General features: G+C 38.0%; 3 protein-coding genes across 3 annotated transcripts; 2 read left to right on the forward strand and 1 right to left on the reverse strand.

Annotated features, from left to right (window-relative positions):
- The first annotated feature begins 2,164 nt into the window (after nucleotides 1–2,164).
- Nucleotides 2,165–5,989, forward strand: LOC140863160 (chaperonin 60 subunit alpha 2, chloroplastic-like). The gene is made up of 8 exons (XM_073266369.1): nucleotides 2,165–2,282; nucleotides 2,372–2,549; nucleotides 2,836–2,957; nucleotides 3,051–3,258; nucleotides 3,346–3,491; nucleotides 3,940–4,246; nucleotides 4,541–4,992; nucleotides 5,322–5,989. Exons 1-8 carry the CDS (start codon nucleotides 2,229–2,231, stop codon nucleotides 5,607–5,609), a joined length of 1,755 nt encoding a protein of 584 aa, XP_073122470.1. The 5' UTR covers nucleotides 2,165–2,228; the 3' UTR covers nucleotides 5,610–5,989.
- Nucleotides 5,990–7,550: 1,561 nt separating this feature from the next.
- On the forward strand, nucleotides 7,551–9,261 carry LOC140866263 (zinc finger protein CONSTANS-LIKE 16). The gene is made up of 2 exons (XM_073271215.1): nucleotides 7,551–8,597; nucleotides 8,900–9,261. The coding sequence occupies exons 1-2, from the start codon at nucleotides 7,674–7,676 to the stop codon at nucleotides 9,149–9,151; spliced, it is 1,176 nt and encodes a 391-aa protein (XP_073127316.1). The 5' UTR covers nucleotides 7,551–7,673; the 3' UTR covers nucleotides 9,152–9,261.
- Nucleotides 9,262–10,310: 1,049 nt separating this feature from the next.
- LOC140865056 (NADH dehydrogenase [ubiquinone] 1 beta subcomplex subunit 10-A-like) lies at nucleotides 10,311–12,951 on the reverse strand. The gene is made up of 3 exons (XM_073269555.1): nucleotides 12,607–12,951; nucleotides 12,490–12,527; nucleotides 10,311–10,592 (listed from the first exon to the last, which is right to left on the reverse strand). Exons 1-2 carry the CDS (start codon nucleotides 12,893–12,895, stop codon nucleotides 12,499–12,501), a joined length of 318 nt encoding a protein of 105 aa, XP_073125656.1. The 5' UTR covers nucleotides 12,896–12,951; the 3' UTR covers nucleotides 10,311–10,592; nucleotides 12,490–12,498.
- Between the last annotated feature and the right edge of the window lie 6,277 nt (nucleotides 12,952–19,228).

Consider the following 19,228-nt stretch of genomic DNA (forward strand, 5'->3'; position numbering starts at 1 on the left):
GAAAGGATTGGTCAAAATGGAAAGATGCCATCCAGGTTGAATTATATTCACTAAATAAACGTAATGTTTTTGGACCTATAGTCCTTACACCTAAAGGTGTTAAACCTGTTGGGTACAAATGGGTTTTTATTCGAAAGCGAAATGAGAAAAATGAAATAGTGAGATATAAAGCTCGACTTGTTGCACAAGGTTTTTCTCAAAGACCTGGAATTGATTATGAAGAAACATATTCTCCCGTTATGGATGCAATTACGTTTCGGTATTTGATCAGTTTAGCAGTGTCTGAAAACTTGGACATGCGTCTAATGAATGTTGTTACAGCTTACTTATACGGATCACTTGATAGTGATATATACATGAAAATCCCTGAAGGATTTAAGATGCCTGAAGCACAAAGTTCAAAACCCAGAGAATTTTATTCTGTAAAATTGCAAAGATCATTATATGGGTTGAAGCAATCAGGCCAAATGTGGTATAATCGGCTAAGTGAACACTTGATGAAAAAGGGATATGTAAATGATCCAATATGCCCTTGTGTTTTCATCAAGAAAACAACATCGGGATGCGTGATTATTGCTGTATATGTTGATGATTTAAACATCATTGGAACGAATAAAGAAATTCAAGAAGTGATGTTATACTTGAAGGAAGAATTTGAAATGAAAGACCTTGAAAAAACCAAGTATTGTCTTGGTTCACAAATTGAACAAAAAGAATGTGGAATTTTTGTTCACCAGTCTAATTATACAGAGAAGGTCCTTAAACGTTTCAATATGGATCAATCAAATCCTTTAATACTCCAATGGTTGTCAGATCATTGAATATAGAAAAGGATCCATTTCGTCCATGTGAAGATGATGAAGTTGTTCTTGGTCCTGAAGTACCATATCTAAGTGTCATTGGTGCCCTTATGTATCTTGCAAATTGCACTAGACCAGACATATCTTTTGCAGTAAATTTATTGGCAAGATTCAGTTCATGTCCAACGAAGAGGCACTGGAACGGAATTAAACATATATTCCGTTATTTACGAGGAACGACGGATTTGGGACTTTTGTATCCAAAAGATACAAATCAAAGAATAATTGGTTATGCTGATGCTGGATACTTATCTGATCCACATAAGGCACGTTCCCAAACCGGATATGTATTTATTCGTGGAGGCACTGCAATCTCTTGGCGATCACAGAAACAAACACTTGTTACAACTTCATCAAATCATGCCGAGATTATTGCATTACATGAAGCAAGTCGTGAATGTGTCTGGCTTAAATCAATGACCCGACATATCCAAATTTCGTGCGGATTATCAGTTGACAAGAATCCGGTCACACTATACGAAGATAATGCCGCATGTGTTGCCCAAATGAAAGAAGGATACATCAAAAGTGACAGAACTAAACATATTCCTCCTAAGTTCTTTGCATACACTCAAGAGCTAGAGAAGAATAAAGATATTGATATCTGTTACATTCAATCAAGTGAGAACTCATCCGATCTCTTCACAAAGGCACTTCCCACGGCGATATTCAGAAAACACATTTATAATATTGGGATGCGCAATCTACGAAATATGTGAAGAATCATTCATGTTGACATCAGGGGGAGTTTACGTGGCTGCACTCTTTTTTCCTTACTATGGTTTTTATCCCAATGGGTTTTTCCTAGTAAGGTTTTTAACGAGGCAGTATACAACACGTAATGAAGATAGTCATTCTATCATGATCATCATCACAAGGGGGAGTGTTGAAAATATATATAAATATATATTATTATTTATTGTTGAATGTTGAAGGTTGAAAGTTGAAAATTGAGTTGTAAAATATTGAAAATTAGTGTGTGATGATGTAATTAATGATGTATTAATTTTTGACTAATCTCCAATTGAGATCTATAAATAGGTCTCTCCATTTGTGTAGAAAAACACAATTGTGAAGAGAGAAAAATTTTATAAAGTGTAAAATTTGATAAATTTTGAGTTTTTGAGTTTTTACTTTTTACCGTAAATTTTTACTTTTTCACAACAGTATGTAGCTATAGCATTATTCTAATAACAATAACAATAACAAAACGAAACAAAAACAAAAACAAAAACAAAAACAAAAACAAAAGCGTCAATTAACTTTAAAACGCCATCACAAAAATTAATAATAATAATAATAATAACAAGGTTAACTTCAAAAGACCCTCCAAAGCCCTAATTTACGTTATTATTCGCGGCCCGGGAAATGTTGCTTCCGTTTTCTTCGCAGCTAGTCTTCCACAATTATCTTTCGTTTACGGTAATTCGCGGTTTCTCGTTTTCATCTTCGATTCAGTTAGGTTTACGAAGTTTTTTGCTTTGTTGATTTTGGCTTTTCCTTTTGTTTAGGGAATCGATGGAAAATCAAATTCTTGCTGGCTGTGGAGCAGGCACAATGTGAAGCAGAAGTCTTTGGTGGTGAAGGCAGGTCCAAAGAGAGTAGCTTTCGACAGAAAGTGTAGAGAAGCGTTGCTTTCGGGAATCAATAAACTTGCTGATGCTGTATCGGTGACCCTGGGACCTAAAGGTTTTTACCATCATGTTACTTCTCTTATTTTTCTTCGTTTTTTTTCTTTGTTAGCTTGGATTTTTGTCTGTTACTTTTGTTGCTTGAGTATTGAAAATTTGAAATAATTGTCTCTTAGTACCCCGTGGTGCTGGGAATTAGAGTCACGGTGTCTTGCAAGTGCAGCTCGTTGAGATGTTCAACTTATAATTTAGTAGGCTCCAGTAAATGAGTTACTCGTTGAGGCGTTCAATTATTCTGCACCGAGTTACTGCTAAGAGATACTGGCTTTGTATTGATTTCGCAGGGCGAAATGTGGTTCTTTCGGAATCTGAGTCACTTAAAGTGGTTAATGACGGTGTTACTATTGCCAAAGCCATAGAGCTCCCTGACCCAATTGAAAATATAGGAGCATTGCTAATCCGAGAGGTTGAATACCCTATGTGTTTCTATTTAATTTTCTCTTGAGTCCGCAGCATTTGATCTCTGTTAAAACTGTGTTGATCAAGGTCGCTCTTTCAGGTTGCTATCAAAACAAACGGGTCTTCTGGGGACGGTACAACAACTTCAATTATACTGGCTCGAGAAATGATTCAATCTGGGCTTCTGGCTATCACTTCTGGTGCCAACCCTGTAGCTTTGAGAAAAGGAATGGAGAAAACAGTGAAAGAATTGGTCAAAAGTTTGAAGGAAAATAGTTATGCTGTAAGACGAAGCGAAGACATTGAAGGCATGATTTCTTCCGAGTCTTTCCATCCGGTTTGATGAAATATGTTTGGATTTGAGCTATGCAACAATTTTGTTTCTCTATATGCAGCTGTAGCTTCAATATCTGCGGGAAATGATGAGGTTATTGGGAAGTTAATTGCTGAAGCGATGGATAAAATTGGTCCCGATGGATTGATATCTGTTGAATCTTCTTCATCATCCGACACATCAGTGATAGTTGAAGAAGGAATGAAGGTAATGGTACAAATAATGTAGCCCATAAGCTAGTCCCCTGCAACCATTTTCCTGCAGCATTTCATAGGCTTCTGCATGTTACAAAATATGGCCTCCTTTATCCTAGAGATTCTGTTTTTTTTTATTATAGTGGCTGAACAAAAGGTGATCTTGGCTGATCATTACCAGCATGATATCAAAAGATTCAACATTATCTTCTAAATTCATGGACAAACATGGAACTTTGATTGACAAAGTATCAATCTAATGGTTGTTATCATTGTTTCCTTTAAACAAATGTGTACCAAAATTTAAATTTGAGCTCTTCTAGGGTTCACGTTCTTGGTTTAAGGCTGTTCCTTTTCAACCCTATTTGGCTTTCTGTAATTTTTTGCTCTTATTTACTAATTTTCTTCTCCTTCGAGTTTTCATTGTTTTCTTGATTTCTCCAGGCATTATTTTCTTACAGATAGACAAAGGGTACATGTCTCCTCATTTCATCACCAACAAGGACAAATCTATAGTTGAGTTTGAAAATGCCAAAATTCTTGTGACTGATCTGAAGATATCCGAAGTGAGAGAGATTGTTCCTTTGCTGGAAAAGGCCATACAGTTGAGTATCCCTTTGCTGATAATTGCTGAAGACATTTCTCGACAAGTGCTGGAAATTCTAGTTGTCAATAAAATGCAAGGCGTGCTTAATGCTGCTGCGGTAAAATGTCCTGGTTTTGGAGAAGCTAAAAAAGCTATTTTGCAAGATATCGCGCTTATGACAGGTAATATTGGTCTCCGGTGTCACAAAACTTTGCTTTTATCCAAGAAGAGGCAGGGAATAAAAAAATATCAACTGCGATGATTATTGTGATGCTCACATCCATTTTGATTTTCTATTTAATCTCTCAATTTACTACTAAAATTGAAATTTTACTGTATGCTGTCCATTCTCTGATGGGAAATCTTTGTATTTAGTTGCATCACCTTTTCTTTGTTTTTGGTTTTTCAATTGTAAATAATGTATATTTGGCTCCTGTTCATCAAATTTTCTCAGTTTATCACTTTATTATAATCAGGAGCTGATTTTATCTCTGGAGATTTGGGCCTGACTCTTGAAGGTGCAACTTCCGATCAGCTTGGTATCGCACAAAAAGTAACCATAACGAGCAATAGCACTACTATAATTGCTGACCCGTCTACCAAAGCTGAAATACAGGCAAGAATTTTACAGATAAAGAAGGATCTGGCTGAGACTGATAGCAAATATCTGGCAGAAAAGCTGTCTGCAAGAATTGCAAAGCTCTGTGGTGGGGTCGCAATAATTAAGGTAGGAGCTCATACGGAGATGGAACTTGAAGATCGGAAACTAAGAATTGAGGATGCAAGAAGTGCCACTTTTGCTGCCATGGCTGAAGGCGTGGTGCCTGGTGGTGGAGCAACCTATGTACATCTCTCTAGAAAAATACCTTTACTAAAGAAGGTTTTTCAAGATCCAGATGAGAAAATTGGTGCAGACATTGTTGGAATGGTATGTTGCTTGTTATTCTTGGATGTTTTATACAAGTCTTCTTGTGTGTCCTTGCATCACATTTTTTACTCATAACTTCATTTAGGGGTTAGAGACTTAGAGTTGCATGTTATTTTTTGGATCACATGGACCAAGCATAAAGGCGATGGGAAACATAATTGAGTTTTATATTTTATTGCCTGTATGACTAGAAATCTGCAGGATTCCCACTTATTATGTGTCTTATCATTGCACCTTCGCTATTGTGTCATTTTGTTTCTGGATAAATTTTAATTCGAGACTTCATTCTTCTGGTTCTTTCATCTAGAATTATTCCCGATAAATTTCAGGCCCTTCTCGCACCTGCAAAATTCATTGCAGCAAATGCAGGGGTTGATGGAGATGTAGTCGTAGAGAAAATTTTATCTTCTGACTCGGGAGTTGGGTATAATGCGATGAACGGGAGATATGAAGATCTCATAGCTGCTGGGGTCATTGATCCTTGCCGTGTTTCAAGATGTGCTCTTCAGAATGCTGTCTCAATTGCTGGTATGATCCTTACCACTCAAGCCATTCTGGTGGAGAAAACTAGGAAAACAAAGCCAGTTCTCCCTCATGTACCTGGAATATCACCTTAAAACCAAAAATAGGCGATCTGCAAGAGTAAATTGAAGGCAAACAAACGCATTTTTGCTAGCGCTAATAACATAGGTTCAACTAAATGAAATGTCGCCATGTAGCACGTTTTCGAGACCCAAACAAACTGAGTTTCAGCACACTTGTGGTTTGTGAGAACATCATTTGGATTTTGTTGAAGGGATGACTAGTTCTGCTTGTGTTCTCGGCTTTACTTGTAGTTGATAGTTGAGGATAATACAGATTCTGTTTTTTAGATAATTATGAAAGTCTTGGTATCAGCAAAATTTTTTATTCTGTTTTATCATTTAATTCTCTGTATTTGCAGACACCTTAGCTACTCTGCTCGACTTTCTGTTAATTAAATGATGCAAACTCTAAATCTTTGCTTCTAATTGAGATAAGTACGGTTCTGTCTCTGTTTCTATTTCCCCAATAAAGTAATCTCGTGACAGAAAAAACCGTTTGTCTTTAATATGTGCAAGTCAAGTGGTTAAGAAAGTAAAATCAACAAGAATCACTCACTCAAATGAGCATTAGAAGCCACAGATTGATTTACAAAACCGCCAAACTAGAAGAAGAAAATTGTGTACGCTGTGGCTTCAGGCCTCCCTTTTGAAACACAAAGTCTTTTTAGGGTTGATTCTATGCTAGATTGAGAAAAAAAATTCGGTGTATTTATACGAGACGTTTGGAATAAGATCTTATTTGAAAACAAACATACGAGACATCTTACTTGAAAACAAAAAATTCATCTAAATTGAAACAAAAAAACCACGAAGGAGCTCCAGATGTTTCTTTTAAAGTGAGATGGTCGTCCAAACATCTCGCATAAAAAGTGCATGGATATTTTCTCCGTGACAGAGAATCACTTTGTTTAGTTTGTTTGTGTGTATTTTTCTTTTTCTCAAGAGTGATTCACTTCTTGCCGGTGGAGTCGACACTACTCGCAGGGTAGTGCTCTGTGGGTGACGTGGTAGTTCATGATTAGTTAAAATCAGTGGGCCCCACGTGGGACCCACTATTTTTTACCAATCAGGGGTTACACGTCACCCGCAAGGTAGTGTACTACGGGCGGCATGTACTAAACCCTTCTTGCCATATATATTGTGCTATAGTAAAAATTAGAAGAAATGTTTGAGAGAGAATCTTTGCCGTTTGTACTGTTGATAGCATGGTTCTTGTTCGGTTGCTGTCATTTTTATTAGAATCGACATTTACCATTCAAGTACTCGTGACAGAAAAACAATTTATAACCAGAAGAAACAGAGTCAGTTGAGGGAGATGTGATGCACTTGAAAAATAACTATCATCAACTTTTCTTTCTTTTCTTTTTCATGGGACGAGTCCAAATCTTCAATAACATTACTAATTATGTGTAAACAACTTCTTCTTTAACTTCGTATAATCAATACATCCGAGAGATCTTTACTAAAAAAAATGTTACAGAAGATATTTAATCTCTCGACGTTTTTTCGGCGAGCAAAAGGGACCCTGGCTGACCCAAAGCGTGTCTAGTGGCACAAGTGGTGGGGAAAATGGCTAAAAGAAGCATTGAAAGGATTCACAAGTTAGCATGAAGGCAACACCACACACAGGACCACAATGAGAATGTTATTTTAAACAAATCAAATAATTGAACCACAAAATACAAACATCAAACCTAAAGGTCTTTCTCACATTTGTGAATGAGAATGAGAGGGAAACTGTCATTTCTCGCCCCTTCACAATCTGTTGGCTCCACAAGAAATCCCTAAACAATGAAGCTTGCCCAATGAGAATGCAAGATTTAAGATTATTACAATATTTCAGCCAATCAGGAACCAGATAAGAAACGGCCTGTGGGGTCCCCTTGTGTGCATACAGTTAATCATCCACTGTAGGAAATGATAAAAAATATTTAAAAGGGATTCAAGAAAACCTAGTTGCATGACTAAAAAAGCGCTCTTTGTGGGTCATTCAGCTGCATTTTAAGCTCAAAAATCAAGAAAAAAGGGGAAAGATCTGCCTGTGAATCAACTTCTGTTTGATTGAAATTAACATAAAGTATTAGTACAACTAGAGCTATGAACTATGTTGATGAATTCAAAGCTGCAAACGCCATCGGAAGCAAGACTGCAAGAGCTTGTGAGAGCTGTTTGAGGAGGAGGGCTCGATGGTTTTGTGCTGCAGATGATGCATTCCTATGCCAAGCCTGTGATGCTACGGTGCATTCGGCTAACCAGTTGGCGAGTCGGCACGAAAGGGTTCGGCTCGCAACATCTTCTTTCAAGAGTGACCAAGCGATGGATTCTTGTCCAGCACCAGCTTGGCATCAAGGGTTCACTCGGAAGGCCAGGACCCCGCGGCAATATGGGAAGTCGAAGCAGCCGCCGCAAAACAACCCTCTTCCGCTGGTGCCGGAGATGAATGGAGAAGACCCTTTTGCTGAGGAGAATGAAGAGCAGCTGCTTTGTAGGGTACCGGTTTTCGACCCTTTTTTCGACGAGTTTTGTAGTGAAGAAACGAGGAACGGATCAGAAGATCATCATGAGTCATGTGACTTGAATCTTGCGGAGCTGCTGAATTGTGATATTGAGCTTGAGGAGTTAGCTGCAAACGTAGAGAGCTTACTAGGAGAAGGAGGCGAAGAAGATCATTCTGCTGGTGGAAACATTAATGATTTGGATTCGAAATCGATATTGAAAGTTGAAAATCATGAAGATGAAGATGTGGATGAAGAAACTCAAGCAGTGATAGCATGCCACTTTGATCCAGCTCTAGACATGGAAATGAACTGGGATTTCGATTATGCTTCTTCCAATATTGCTGCAGAAGATGGAGAAGAGATGATGAAAAAAGAAGCTAATTCCATCGAAACCGAAACACAAGTAAAGAAGATGATGCTACTGAGCCTCAACTATGAAGCAGTAATGACAGAATGGGCAACTCGAGGTTCTCCATGGACGACCGGAGGCCGACCCGACGAGCTCAACCTCGACGAAATCACGGTACCAACCACCAAACCATCAAATCTTGAATTTTCACTAGAAGCAATATATATATATATATATATATATATATAGTTTTGTTATGTTGCCCAACAACTATCTCCAACGCTGTGTTCACCATGTACAAGTCAACTCACTTATTGTACTGGTCAACTCACTTATTGTACATGGTGGACACGGAGTTGGACACAGTTGTTGGGCAGCATAACAAAAATCTATATATATATATATATATATATATATTGCACGGGCATGCATGCATGAAATGTTATAACCTTTGTTGTAATATTTAACCTGATCAGATTACAAGCTTGGATGGAGCTTCACATGGAGGGAGATGGGGAAGTGCACATGAAATCGCGGAAAGAGAAGCGAGAGTGTCGAGATACAGGGAGAAGAGAAGAACGAGGCTGTTCGCCAAGAAGATTAGGTACCAAGTTAGGAAGATAAATGCAGAGAAGAGACCAAGAATGAAAGGTAGATTTGTGAAGAGGACAAGCTTTTTAGGGTCTAATTCTTTCCCACCAGTGCCACCTTACCTCATGAATAAATAAATAAATGACAATAAAAGACTATATATATATAGTTATAATTTCTATGTATCCAACTTCTACTTTGCTTGCTTAGCAACTAGGGTTGTAACATGGTTCTTTATGCAATAAATCATGAATATAAAAGTTTGGTACTATTTAGTGGATATTGCCTCGCTGATCGATCGAGTCTTAAATACTATGCTACATCGAGAAAAATAGTCACGTTCAGATTTTGGATACTGCGTACTGGAGTTTTCCTTGCCAATTCGGGAATGTTTTCAGTTTTCATTCTTGAATACTAAGCTAAATCGAGAAAAATACTTTCTGAATACAGGAAACTCACGTCCCTTTATGTGTCATTTTTGCTGGGTAAGGATGCTATTTGTCCACACCTGCCACAAAATTACCTTACAATGAGGCAAAATTTAAGCATTTTTATTATTTTGCTAATTTGATCGATCAGTTATTTGATGAGTTTTCAGGTGATAATGATTTTGAATGGTTGGTCCAGTACATATTAACCTTCAGATAAAAGTTGACTGATTAATTGCAATAGGGAGAAACAGAATAAGGGACAGAGGAAGATTAAGAGAAAATGAATTTTAATTTTAAGACAACTCCCATATGAAGACGTATTAGTTATTACAAGGTTGAACAGGAGAGTACACTATTATCAACGCGGGGAAATTAAAATTTTAATATATTTTGCTATTATTTAGAGAGAGAAAATTCATAATTTGTAATTGAAAAAACAGGAACTTATAATGTTTGTGAATATGGAGTAATTTTGTTTTCAACAATCAAAATTTATTTAAGATTTTATAAACATTTCAATGGATTGCAAACTTAAGGTTCTGTTTAAAACCGTCCATTACAGACCAAGTCAGCTCGTAGTTGGAAAATTATCGACCCAAACCGTTTAGACGAGACGAACGGGGCCAGCCTAGCTGGGTTATGGTTCTATTGACTTAGAATGCAAATGTTTTCATATATATAATATTGCACCAACATTATAACCTCTGATTATTTAGTAAGATAATATGCATATCAACAAAAGAAAAATTAAACACTGATATGATAATTTTCTTACTAGTTGGTACGGATACTTTACCGGCGAGCACCTTAGCATATAACAAAGAAACAAAATCACGCTATAATAAAAGGGGAAAAAAAAAAACCATTTATCTATGCACAATTTCAGCTCAACAAAATTGGCTTTTCTCCCGACACAAGTTTTTTGCTTTCACGACAGAGAAAATATATCTGTGATTTATTACAGCTTCGTATTATCATGAATCTTCCTTAACTTCCACAAAGAAAATCGAAGAGATTGCGAATAATCAGCCAAAACTACACAATAAACTCACATACATTCTGTCAATACGAGATTATAGTTCAACGGAGAAAAAAGGTAGATTGCCTAACAGCAAACTCGATGGCTATGCTGCACAGACTTCATTACCTGCAGAGGAAGAAATGTGTATGCTGTAAAAAACTTCGCATAGAACAGTTCGTGTTACTAACTACACGTGACAAGGAAGCCTAACATAGTTTCATGCCTTCATTACTCTTTTATATTAGTGGGCAACTGTTCATGTTACTAACTACAAGTGACAAGGAAGCCTAACATAGTTTCATGCCTTCATTACTCTTTTATATCAGTGGGCAAAAGTATGGTATATGTGAATTTTTAAGTTCAAGCACTAACTTTTAAACGGTGATAAAGCATAAGCATCGCTAAAAATGAGTGCATATCATGTTTTTTGCTCGAGGTGAGCCAAAACGTTAAAGAACCTCATGAACTCCATCAGTATCAACTAAATTCAAAAAATTACACACATTAGAGCTTTCTTCTCAGTAAAAGGTCCTGAGGGGCAAGGATTATGCTTTTTCCATGAATTTGATCAGCAAAGCCTCACAAGTCAGAAACCACGATAAATATCTCTTCAAAATGAAGAGCTACTACATCATCGGTCAACATAGAAAATAAATGAAAGTGGGGAATGTTATTTTAAAACAAAGAAATTAAGTACAGTAAATAAATGGCAAAACATTCTTGAGCCCAAACAAATAAGGCCACAGTTCTACAAAAGGAACTTCAATATTTCGTTTGAACAACTGGGAAAAAAAGGAACATTTCGTGATCTATTTTTTATCCGGAGAAAGTCGAAAGTCGAAAGTCCCAAACTGTTGTTTACTGAATTAAAACAAAAAAATAAATAAAATTGACTCTTCACAGATTCTGCTTAAAACCAAGCCAGGTCCGCAATACATGTTTGAGTCTTTGACAGTCATGAGAGAAATATAAAACTAGTATTACCAACTCAACATTGCTGAGATTATTAAAAGGGATGATAAAAAATACTAAGAAAAAGTCAAAAGAAAAGGTCCACAAAGAAATTAGAAAAGTACAAAAATAAAAGGTCTGTTCAAGCCTGGACTGGGCCATTAGAAGAAATAACTCTAGATCCAATGAACGCTTAAAATATGAAACCATGTACAGTTAACATAAAGAACTGGATCTGATCCGAGATGATTGCACAGAGAGTTAAGTTTTATTTAGAAAGTAGACATGGTTTCAGACTTACTACCGGATAATTTCAAGTCATTTATCAAAGCTATATTTCAAAAGTTTTAGAGGATTAGTAACATAAATCATTCAACATTTTAGTTTCCTCACGTGTTTCAACAAAATGAGTTTGAGGAGCCAACATATATATTTTAGAAAGAACACAAGCTTGTCGTTTACCTGACTTAAAGTGTCACAAAGATCTAAAAATAAGTTATTTGAGAGATATTTGCAACTTTTTAGCTCTACTTAATATTTTCAACTCGGCATGTATAGAAATTTTACTGCCAAAAAAGGTCAGCCAATCCAATATTTGTGTATGCCGTAGATATTCAAGAATTACGATATCATTCCGTCAAAACAAATGGAAGGAAGAAAGACAGCACGCAGGATGAGTTGAGCTCAAACTCAAAGAACTGAAGTTGCAAGATTTTATTTTTTTGGTTGCTATAACTACAAACTTAGAGAGGATCATATTCTGCAACTTGGAGAGCTGTGGACAAAGCTTCTATTTCTATTTGCAAATTAATTAGATTAAAAAATTCTGAATTCCAAAGGACTTGTGCATAATAAGAATTACGCTCTTTCAATCAACAGAATAAATATGATAATCCAGCCAATTTTCTATTCATGTGAAGCCAGTCCATCCTCAATTAAGACAGAAGAAACGCAAAAAACACAAAGATCATCGCCCACTCTTGCCAATACAAAAATTCACGATATCAAAGAAATCACAGCAGCTAACCATTTAAATATGATCAAAACATTCGACAATTCAAATAAACAATACCTCAATCGGTCATTCCACAGCTTCCTCCACCTTAGGACCTACACAAACAAACCAACAAGTATAAACATCAAATCAATAAACCAAAAAAAAAAAAAAAAAACAGTAATTAGAACCAACCGTGGAAGGAGTGGGGGCGATGATCCTTCCCCCAGCCGACGCCGCGGGTGGCGTCGAGATACTGGTGCACCAGGTGGCGGCATTTCTGGAGGTGGTTGACACCCTCCACGCGGTAGCACCACTTGACCTTCTCCCGCAGAATCTTGGCCTTCTCGATGTCGATCCACTTCTCCCTCACCAGATGCTCCCTCATCTCCAGCATCGCCACCGGATCCTTGTACGGGTTATCCGAGTCGAAGTCATCCGGAGCCCCATCATCCGTGAACATCACCCCCTTCTTCCTCCCCATTTTCTTCAATTAGGTTTCAGGCAACAATGATTCAGCTTTACACTGATACACTGATGAAAATGGGATGCATCCTCTCGGTTCTTTGTGGACTTTGTTAACAACCAATGGGCCCATAAATAATAGAAACGGCCCAATTCTGAAGAGTAGCCCAGTGGCCCACGAAGCCTCTCAACAAATATGATTTTTTTTTATCAATAAAGTGAATAAACCAATACCCACTATACAATAAGTTGCGTTTGGATTAATGTATTTGGATTTGTGAGATAATTATTTCAACTAACAAAGTTGTATGTATCAAGAGATTTCAACTTCATTGTAATTCACAGGCAAATAGATTTAAGATGACCATCTGAAATCAACCACGCTCAAATAATTCCATCCAAAGGACCTTTTAAAATCTAGTTTTTTTTTTAAAAAAAAAGCTAACATAAAAACCAATACAAATGAAGAAAATACCCGAGTTTGGAAAACACGAGGTTGTAAAAGACATTTAATTTAACTTTACAATATTTTATGCTTTTTCGATATGACGATATGAAATATGCTTTTATATATTGTGAATGTTACACTCAATTACAAATTATATTTAAAATCACAAAATTATCAGAATAAAAAAATTCAAGTAAAGTGTATTTAAAATAAAATCACAAAATTATCAGAATAAAAAAAATTCAATTAAAGTGTTTTTAAAATACTTTTATTATTTCCCAAATAATGGTATATCTTCCTAATTTTGTGTATATAACATAAGTCTACTAGATGCTTTATAAGGTTGATGATTACATTTTCTCATTATAAAAAAAAAATAGAGCTTTTGGTGTCTAAAGTGACTGTAAGAATATGAAATATACAGGAGAAAAGCTTTGTGATTATTGTGTATTCCATCAATAATAAATTACAAGTATATATACAACTATTTCACCAGGAAATCTGCTATCTATTTTACAAAAGATTACACGATGTATGGAAACTAAATCATAGCTAATTACATAAAATATATTCAAGAGATCATATTTGATTGTGGCAATCAATTAGAATCATTTCTTTAATACTCCCCCTCAAGTTGGAGCGTGGATGTCAAGAACGCCCAGCTTGTGAATGAGTGCACGAAATGAAGATTGGCCCAGTGCTTTGGTGATATGACTGCAATCTGGTTTTCACTTGACACATAAGCAGTCTTAATTTCTCCTTTTTCGATTCGCTCGCGGATAATGTGGCAATCTATTTCAATGTGTTTTGTTCTTTCATAAAAAACCGGATTGGCAGCGATGTGCATGGCTGCTTGATTGTCACAATGTAAAATTACTGGTTGTTGATGATCAATGCCCAAATCTCGTAGTAAATATCTTAGCCAAGTTACTTCACAGTGGTGGAAGCCATCGATCTATATTCTGCCTCAGCTGAAGACTTAGACACAGTGGTTTGTTTCTTGCTTTTCCATGAGATAAGAGCTTTTCCAAAAAAAAACGCAATGACCAGTAACTGATCGTCGTGTAGTGATGTCTCCACCCCAATCTGCGTCACAGAACCCAACTAAACTTAGATCACCTTTAGAAGGGAAAAATAATCCTTGTCCTGGTGTACCTTTTAGGTATCGAAGCAATCGATGAGCTGCATCAAGGTGAGGCTGTCTAGGTTCTTGCATAAACTGACTAAGAGTATTAACCGAAAAAGAGATTTCTGGTCTTGTAATGGTTAAGTAGATCAATTTTCCTATCAACCGTCGATAATGTGTCGGATCTTTGAGCAAGTTTCCATTACTTGAGGTGAGTTTCAATGATTGTTCCATCGGAAACTTAGCAGGTTTCGCACCAAGTAAGCTTGCGTCTTGAAGAAGATTGAGTGTGTATTTGCGTTGGTTGATGGAAATGCCCATTTTAGAACGAGCTACTTCGATTCCAAGGAAATATTTTAACATTCCAAGGTCCTTCAATTTGAAGCAAGATGCAAGGAAAGTCTTAACGTTGGTGATGGCCTTTTGATCATTCCCTGCTATAATCATGTCATCAACATATAATAGGATGATTGTAAAGGAGGTTCCACACACATGTGTGAATAGTGAATAATCTGCCCGTGATTGTTGGAAACCAAACTGGGTAATAGCCGAAAGAAACTTTTGAAACCATGATCGTGAGGCTTGTTTTAATCTATATAAAGATTTGTGAAGTCGACATACAAGTGGCTCCCCTTGTCGACGAAAACCTGGGGTGGTTGCATATAGACTTCTTCAGTAAGGTCATCATGTAAGAATGCATTCTGGACATCCATTTGGTGGAGAGTCCAGCCACGAACAGAAGCAATAGCGAGGATGCAGCGAAGGGTGGCATCCAAGGTCATACCCTGTCGTGACTGCTACCAAATCCCTAGACTGAGTAGCCTTCCCACCGCCAATCTTGAAGCACCAAGGCTCCCAGATAACCTCTGAAGTACAAGGACTCCCAGAGTAACACTAGCATAGGGTCCCGTCCCATCACGTCTGGTCATGGTCATAGTCCACAACTCTCGGCATATACTGGACCTGGTATCCCTGATGAAAACTCATCATCACAAGCCTCAACCTAGCAAAGGTCAGATAACCTACTGTTTCAAGAAACAACCTAAAACAAAGCCCAAATGTTCTAAACCGAACAATACCCTTAATGTCTCTAGATGAGTCCACTCATTGCTGGCACTAACATAGTCCACCGACCAACTAGGTCAATCCTAGGAAAACGCCCAGACTAACCACAAATCACACTGTCACAGTCGGCTCACTCAAATCCTATGAGTTGAAATAGTTGAACGCTAATCAACTAAACTCAATCCAAATTTCCGCACAATCATGCAATCATCCATGAATTGCTGGATAAATAAAATATGTATCACTTATTTCAAGTTATGTACAATTCTCTTTATTACAATCTCATGTAATACATACAGTATTCAAAATACAATGAAATGTACAACCAAACTTGAAATAATACAACCAAAGTATGATGATTCATTACAACTAAAATACTGTTTACAACTACAACGATACAGTATTTAAATCATCGTACTAGTCTTCGTTTCTTGAGCATGAAGCTTCTGATCGACACACGCATCGATACAAGCATACTCCCGACCAAGTCTCTCTACATGTCCTCCTACGAAGAACTCCAGAGAAATAGCTCGTGATAGCTAATCAGCTATGCTCTGCGTCAGTGCATGTCAGTCGACCCCTCCTGCTCACGATCTACCATCAGCGTTCTTCTTGTATTCATACCATGCTTTTGAACATTAAGTTTCCCGTGTGCCTACCGAACGTATCGATATCGGCATACCGGCAAAACCATGTTCTGCATGAGGTTAAAGACCTCACTCTCGAAACCTGTCATGCTTTAGGCACTCGAGATATTCTTTGGTGAAGGTCTATCTGACAATCTCTCCCACTACTAGTGGAGAATCTTCAGAGTAGTGTCATCATGGTATGGACTGTACAGATACAAGCACCAAGTGCGTCCCATCCAATGCTCTGCCACTGCCTCTGGCATCCGGTACTCGATCCAAATCTAGGATCCACATGAGTAGAAATCTTGAAAACTCGGACACGATCCATCACTCCTATCCGCACTTGCTGGAATCCCATAAACCAAATCTTCAGAAATCCTGCCGATGATGATAATCTCTGGGTAAATTAATTGTCGCATCATCACCTCTTCCAAGGTTTCATCCATCCTATAAGTATAACCCAAATTCTTATTACTATATCCCAAGTTTCTTGCATGCATATGCGCTCTGATACCAATAAATGTAGCGACCCTACCCGGATCCGCTACCTAATCAGAGTTAAGAGCATAATTAAACATGCATTAAATAAATTGCTGCGGAAGACTTAAATAAAAACAGACCGGCAGAATACAACCGGTTAAACCAATTTGATTAATACAACCAAATCGAATAAATAAACCCTAAGGGCAAAACCTACAGCTAATCTTGCTGTCTTCACTGGTCGCTGGCTACTCCAAGATCCTGGCGCTCAATCCTGCACTTACACCTGCCCCGTCGAATGGGGTGTCCAGATACACAGAAAAGAATGGACGTGAGCTCTAAGCTCAATATGAAAGCACTGGGTAAAACATACAAATATGATGCATGCAAATGATAGGGTATCCATATCTGGGATAACTGTATATAACTGCTCAGTAATGGCGCCTAGGATATGAGTGGTACAACCCGGGGAGCAAACCCTGCGTACACTGCTCATTCCTACAGGACGTGGACTGTGTCCCCCGATGCTAGCCACCCATAACCGTCAGTCAATAGGCCCTAGACATCAACCGCCCAGACAGGGCTGAGCGACCTACGTGGCTCATCTCATAAGATGGACAGATACAATATGATATGCACATGCTACATAATAAATGACATATAAAATGCAACATATAAGCATGCAAAACCCGCTGGCAATCTCAGTCTGTACTTACGTATCTTACTACAGGCAGTTCCTAGCAGTCCCACTCTAGGTTCCAAGCCTATATCATCTCTACAATGCAAATACCCATGCATCAATAATTAAACTCTAAAAGTCTTAACTAAGCTATTGCATACTCCTAAATAATTTAAGGAGACCATAGCTATACTTGAATCAGTCGTCAACCCGCTGATGACAATTGCCTCAAAACTAGGCCACAGCTCCGCCTCGATGCCTGGATCGCTATGCCACTTCCGGATTCCCAATAGGATGCCTAGAACTCCCTAGATTTGAGTTAGAAGGCTTAGGAATCTGAGAGAAGAGAGGAAAATGTGCACTTTGAAATGAAATCTCGGCCCCCTATTTATAGACGGAGTTCGGAGCCTCCGAACCCGGTTCGGAACGTCCGAACATGATCGGAACCTCCGATCCCACCTTCGGAGCGTCCGATCGCCCAATATTACGTCAGCCATGATGTCACCTTGCTGACGTAAGCGATGACGTGTGCCCTGGTCCCGATCGGAACGTCCGATCTTGCCGACGGAGCTTTCGATCTCGATCGGAGCCTCCGATCCTGAGTTTGGATCCTCCGATCCAGTTCGGAGCCTCCTGACTTGGTTCGGAGCTTCCGAACCCTCCGGACCTTTGGGACCTTTCCGGCTACTTTCGAGTGTTCTGAATCCATTTCTGGACTCCGTTTACCCATTTGGAATTTTCTTAATCATGTTTTACTTAATTTAAACATGATTACTCGATTAATATACTCATTAATCGCTAATTTTGGATACGGGTTACTACAGGCCTGGAGAAAAACCATGAATATAGAAGCAACGATCGATGGTATGTCCATCTATTTCACAGTTTGTACAGTAGAGCTTTTTGCTGCCGGACGGCCGGTGAGATTCTGCCTCGGTGATTCGTCTGGCAGTCATCCGGTTTTGAGTCTTGGGTTGTGAAAAATTCACAACATGTCCAGAATTATCTCTGTTGGCCGCCACTTCACTTTGTCTCTCGTGTTGTAAAATAAGTCCATGAACCTTCCGAGTATCCGGAAGAGGATTCATTAAAAATATGGATCCGAGAATTGTGGAAAAAGAATCATTCAATCCCATAAGGAATTGCATGACTCGTTCTTTCTTTTCTCTTTCAGTGAGGCCTTTGAAACCGCCACAAGTACAAGTGATTGGATCGCGGTACGAAGAAAGTTCATCCCAAAGAGCTTTCATCTTGGTATAGTAGATTGAAGCAGATTGATGTCCTTGACGCAGTTCTGTAATTTCTTGACGGATTTAAAAAATCCGAGTGTCATCCCTTGCGAGAATCTGTCTTTTAGATCATTCCATACATCATTTGCAGATTCTGTGTAGATAATACTACTTGCAATGTTGGAATCTACAAAATTAAGAATCCATGAAAGCACCATGTGGTTGCAGCGCTCCCATGTTTGAAATGTGTCATGGTTTTCTTCCGGCTTCTTGATTGTCCCGTTGATAAAACCAATTTTGTATTTCGCGCTTAGGGCTATGCGCATCGCGCGGCTCCATTGCCCATAATTATTTCCTTCGAGTGGTTTGGAGACGAGAACCAGATCAGGGTGGTCGGAATGATGCAAAACGAGAGGGGTCCGATTGGCTGGCTCCCTTCTCCTTCTTCGAGCTTTCGTCTCCCATTGTTGCAGCGGAATTGTGTTGATATTAGAATCTTTAATTCTCTGATACCATGTAAGAATATGAAAGTATACGGGAGAAAAGCTTTGTGATTATTGTGTATTCCATACATAATAAATTACAAGTATATATACAACTATTTCACCAGGAAATCTGCTATCTATTTTACAAAAAATTACACCATGTATGGAAACTATATCATAGCTAATTACATAAAATATATTCAAGAGATCA

The sequence above is a fragment of the Henckelia pumila genome, chromosome 4 (assembly GCF_033568475.1).
Source record: "Henckelia pumila isolate YLH828 chromosome 4, ASM3356847v2, whole genome shotgun sequence".
NCBI lineage: Eukaryota > Viridiplantae > Streptophyta > Magnoliopsida > Lamiales > Gesneriaceae > Henckelia > Henckelia pumila.

Excerpts from the sequence above, each read along its gene's own strand:
- LOC140863160 (XM_073266369.1), top strand. The coding sequence starts at position 2,229 with ATGTTGCTTCCGTTTTCTTCGCAGCTAGTCTTCCACAATTATCTTTCG. Across the intron at positions 2,958-3,050 it reads GAGCATTGCTAATCCGAGAG|GTTGCTATCAAAACAAACGG; the intron begins GTTGAATACCCT and ends TCGCTCTTTCAG. Across the intron at positions 4,247-4,540 it reads AGATATCGCGCTTATGACAG|GAGCTGATTTTATCTCTGGA; the intron begins GTAATATTGGTC and ends TATTATAATCAG.
- LOC140866263 (XM_073271215.1), top strand. The coding sequence starts at position 7,674 with ATGAACTATGTTGATGAATTCAAAGCTGCAAACGCCATCGGAAGCAAG. Across the intron at positions 8,598-8,899 it reads TCAACCTCGACGAAATCACG|ATTACAAGCTTGGATGGAGC; the intron begins GTACCAACCACC and ends TAACCTGATCAG.
- LOC140865056 (XM_073269555.1), bottom strand. The coding sequence starts at position 12,895 with ATGGGGAGGAAGAAGGGGGTGATGTTCACGGATGATGGGGCTCCGGAT. Across the intron at positions 12,528-12,606 it reads TCGCCCCCACTCCTTCCACG|GTCCTAAGGTGGAGGAAGCT; the intron begins GTTGGTTCTAAT and ends TTGTTTGTGTAG.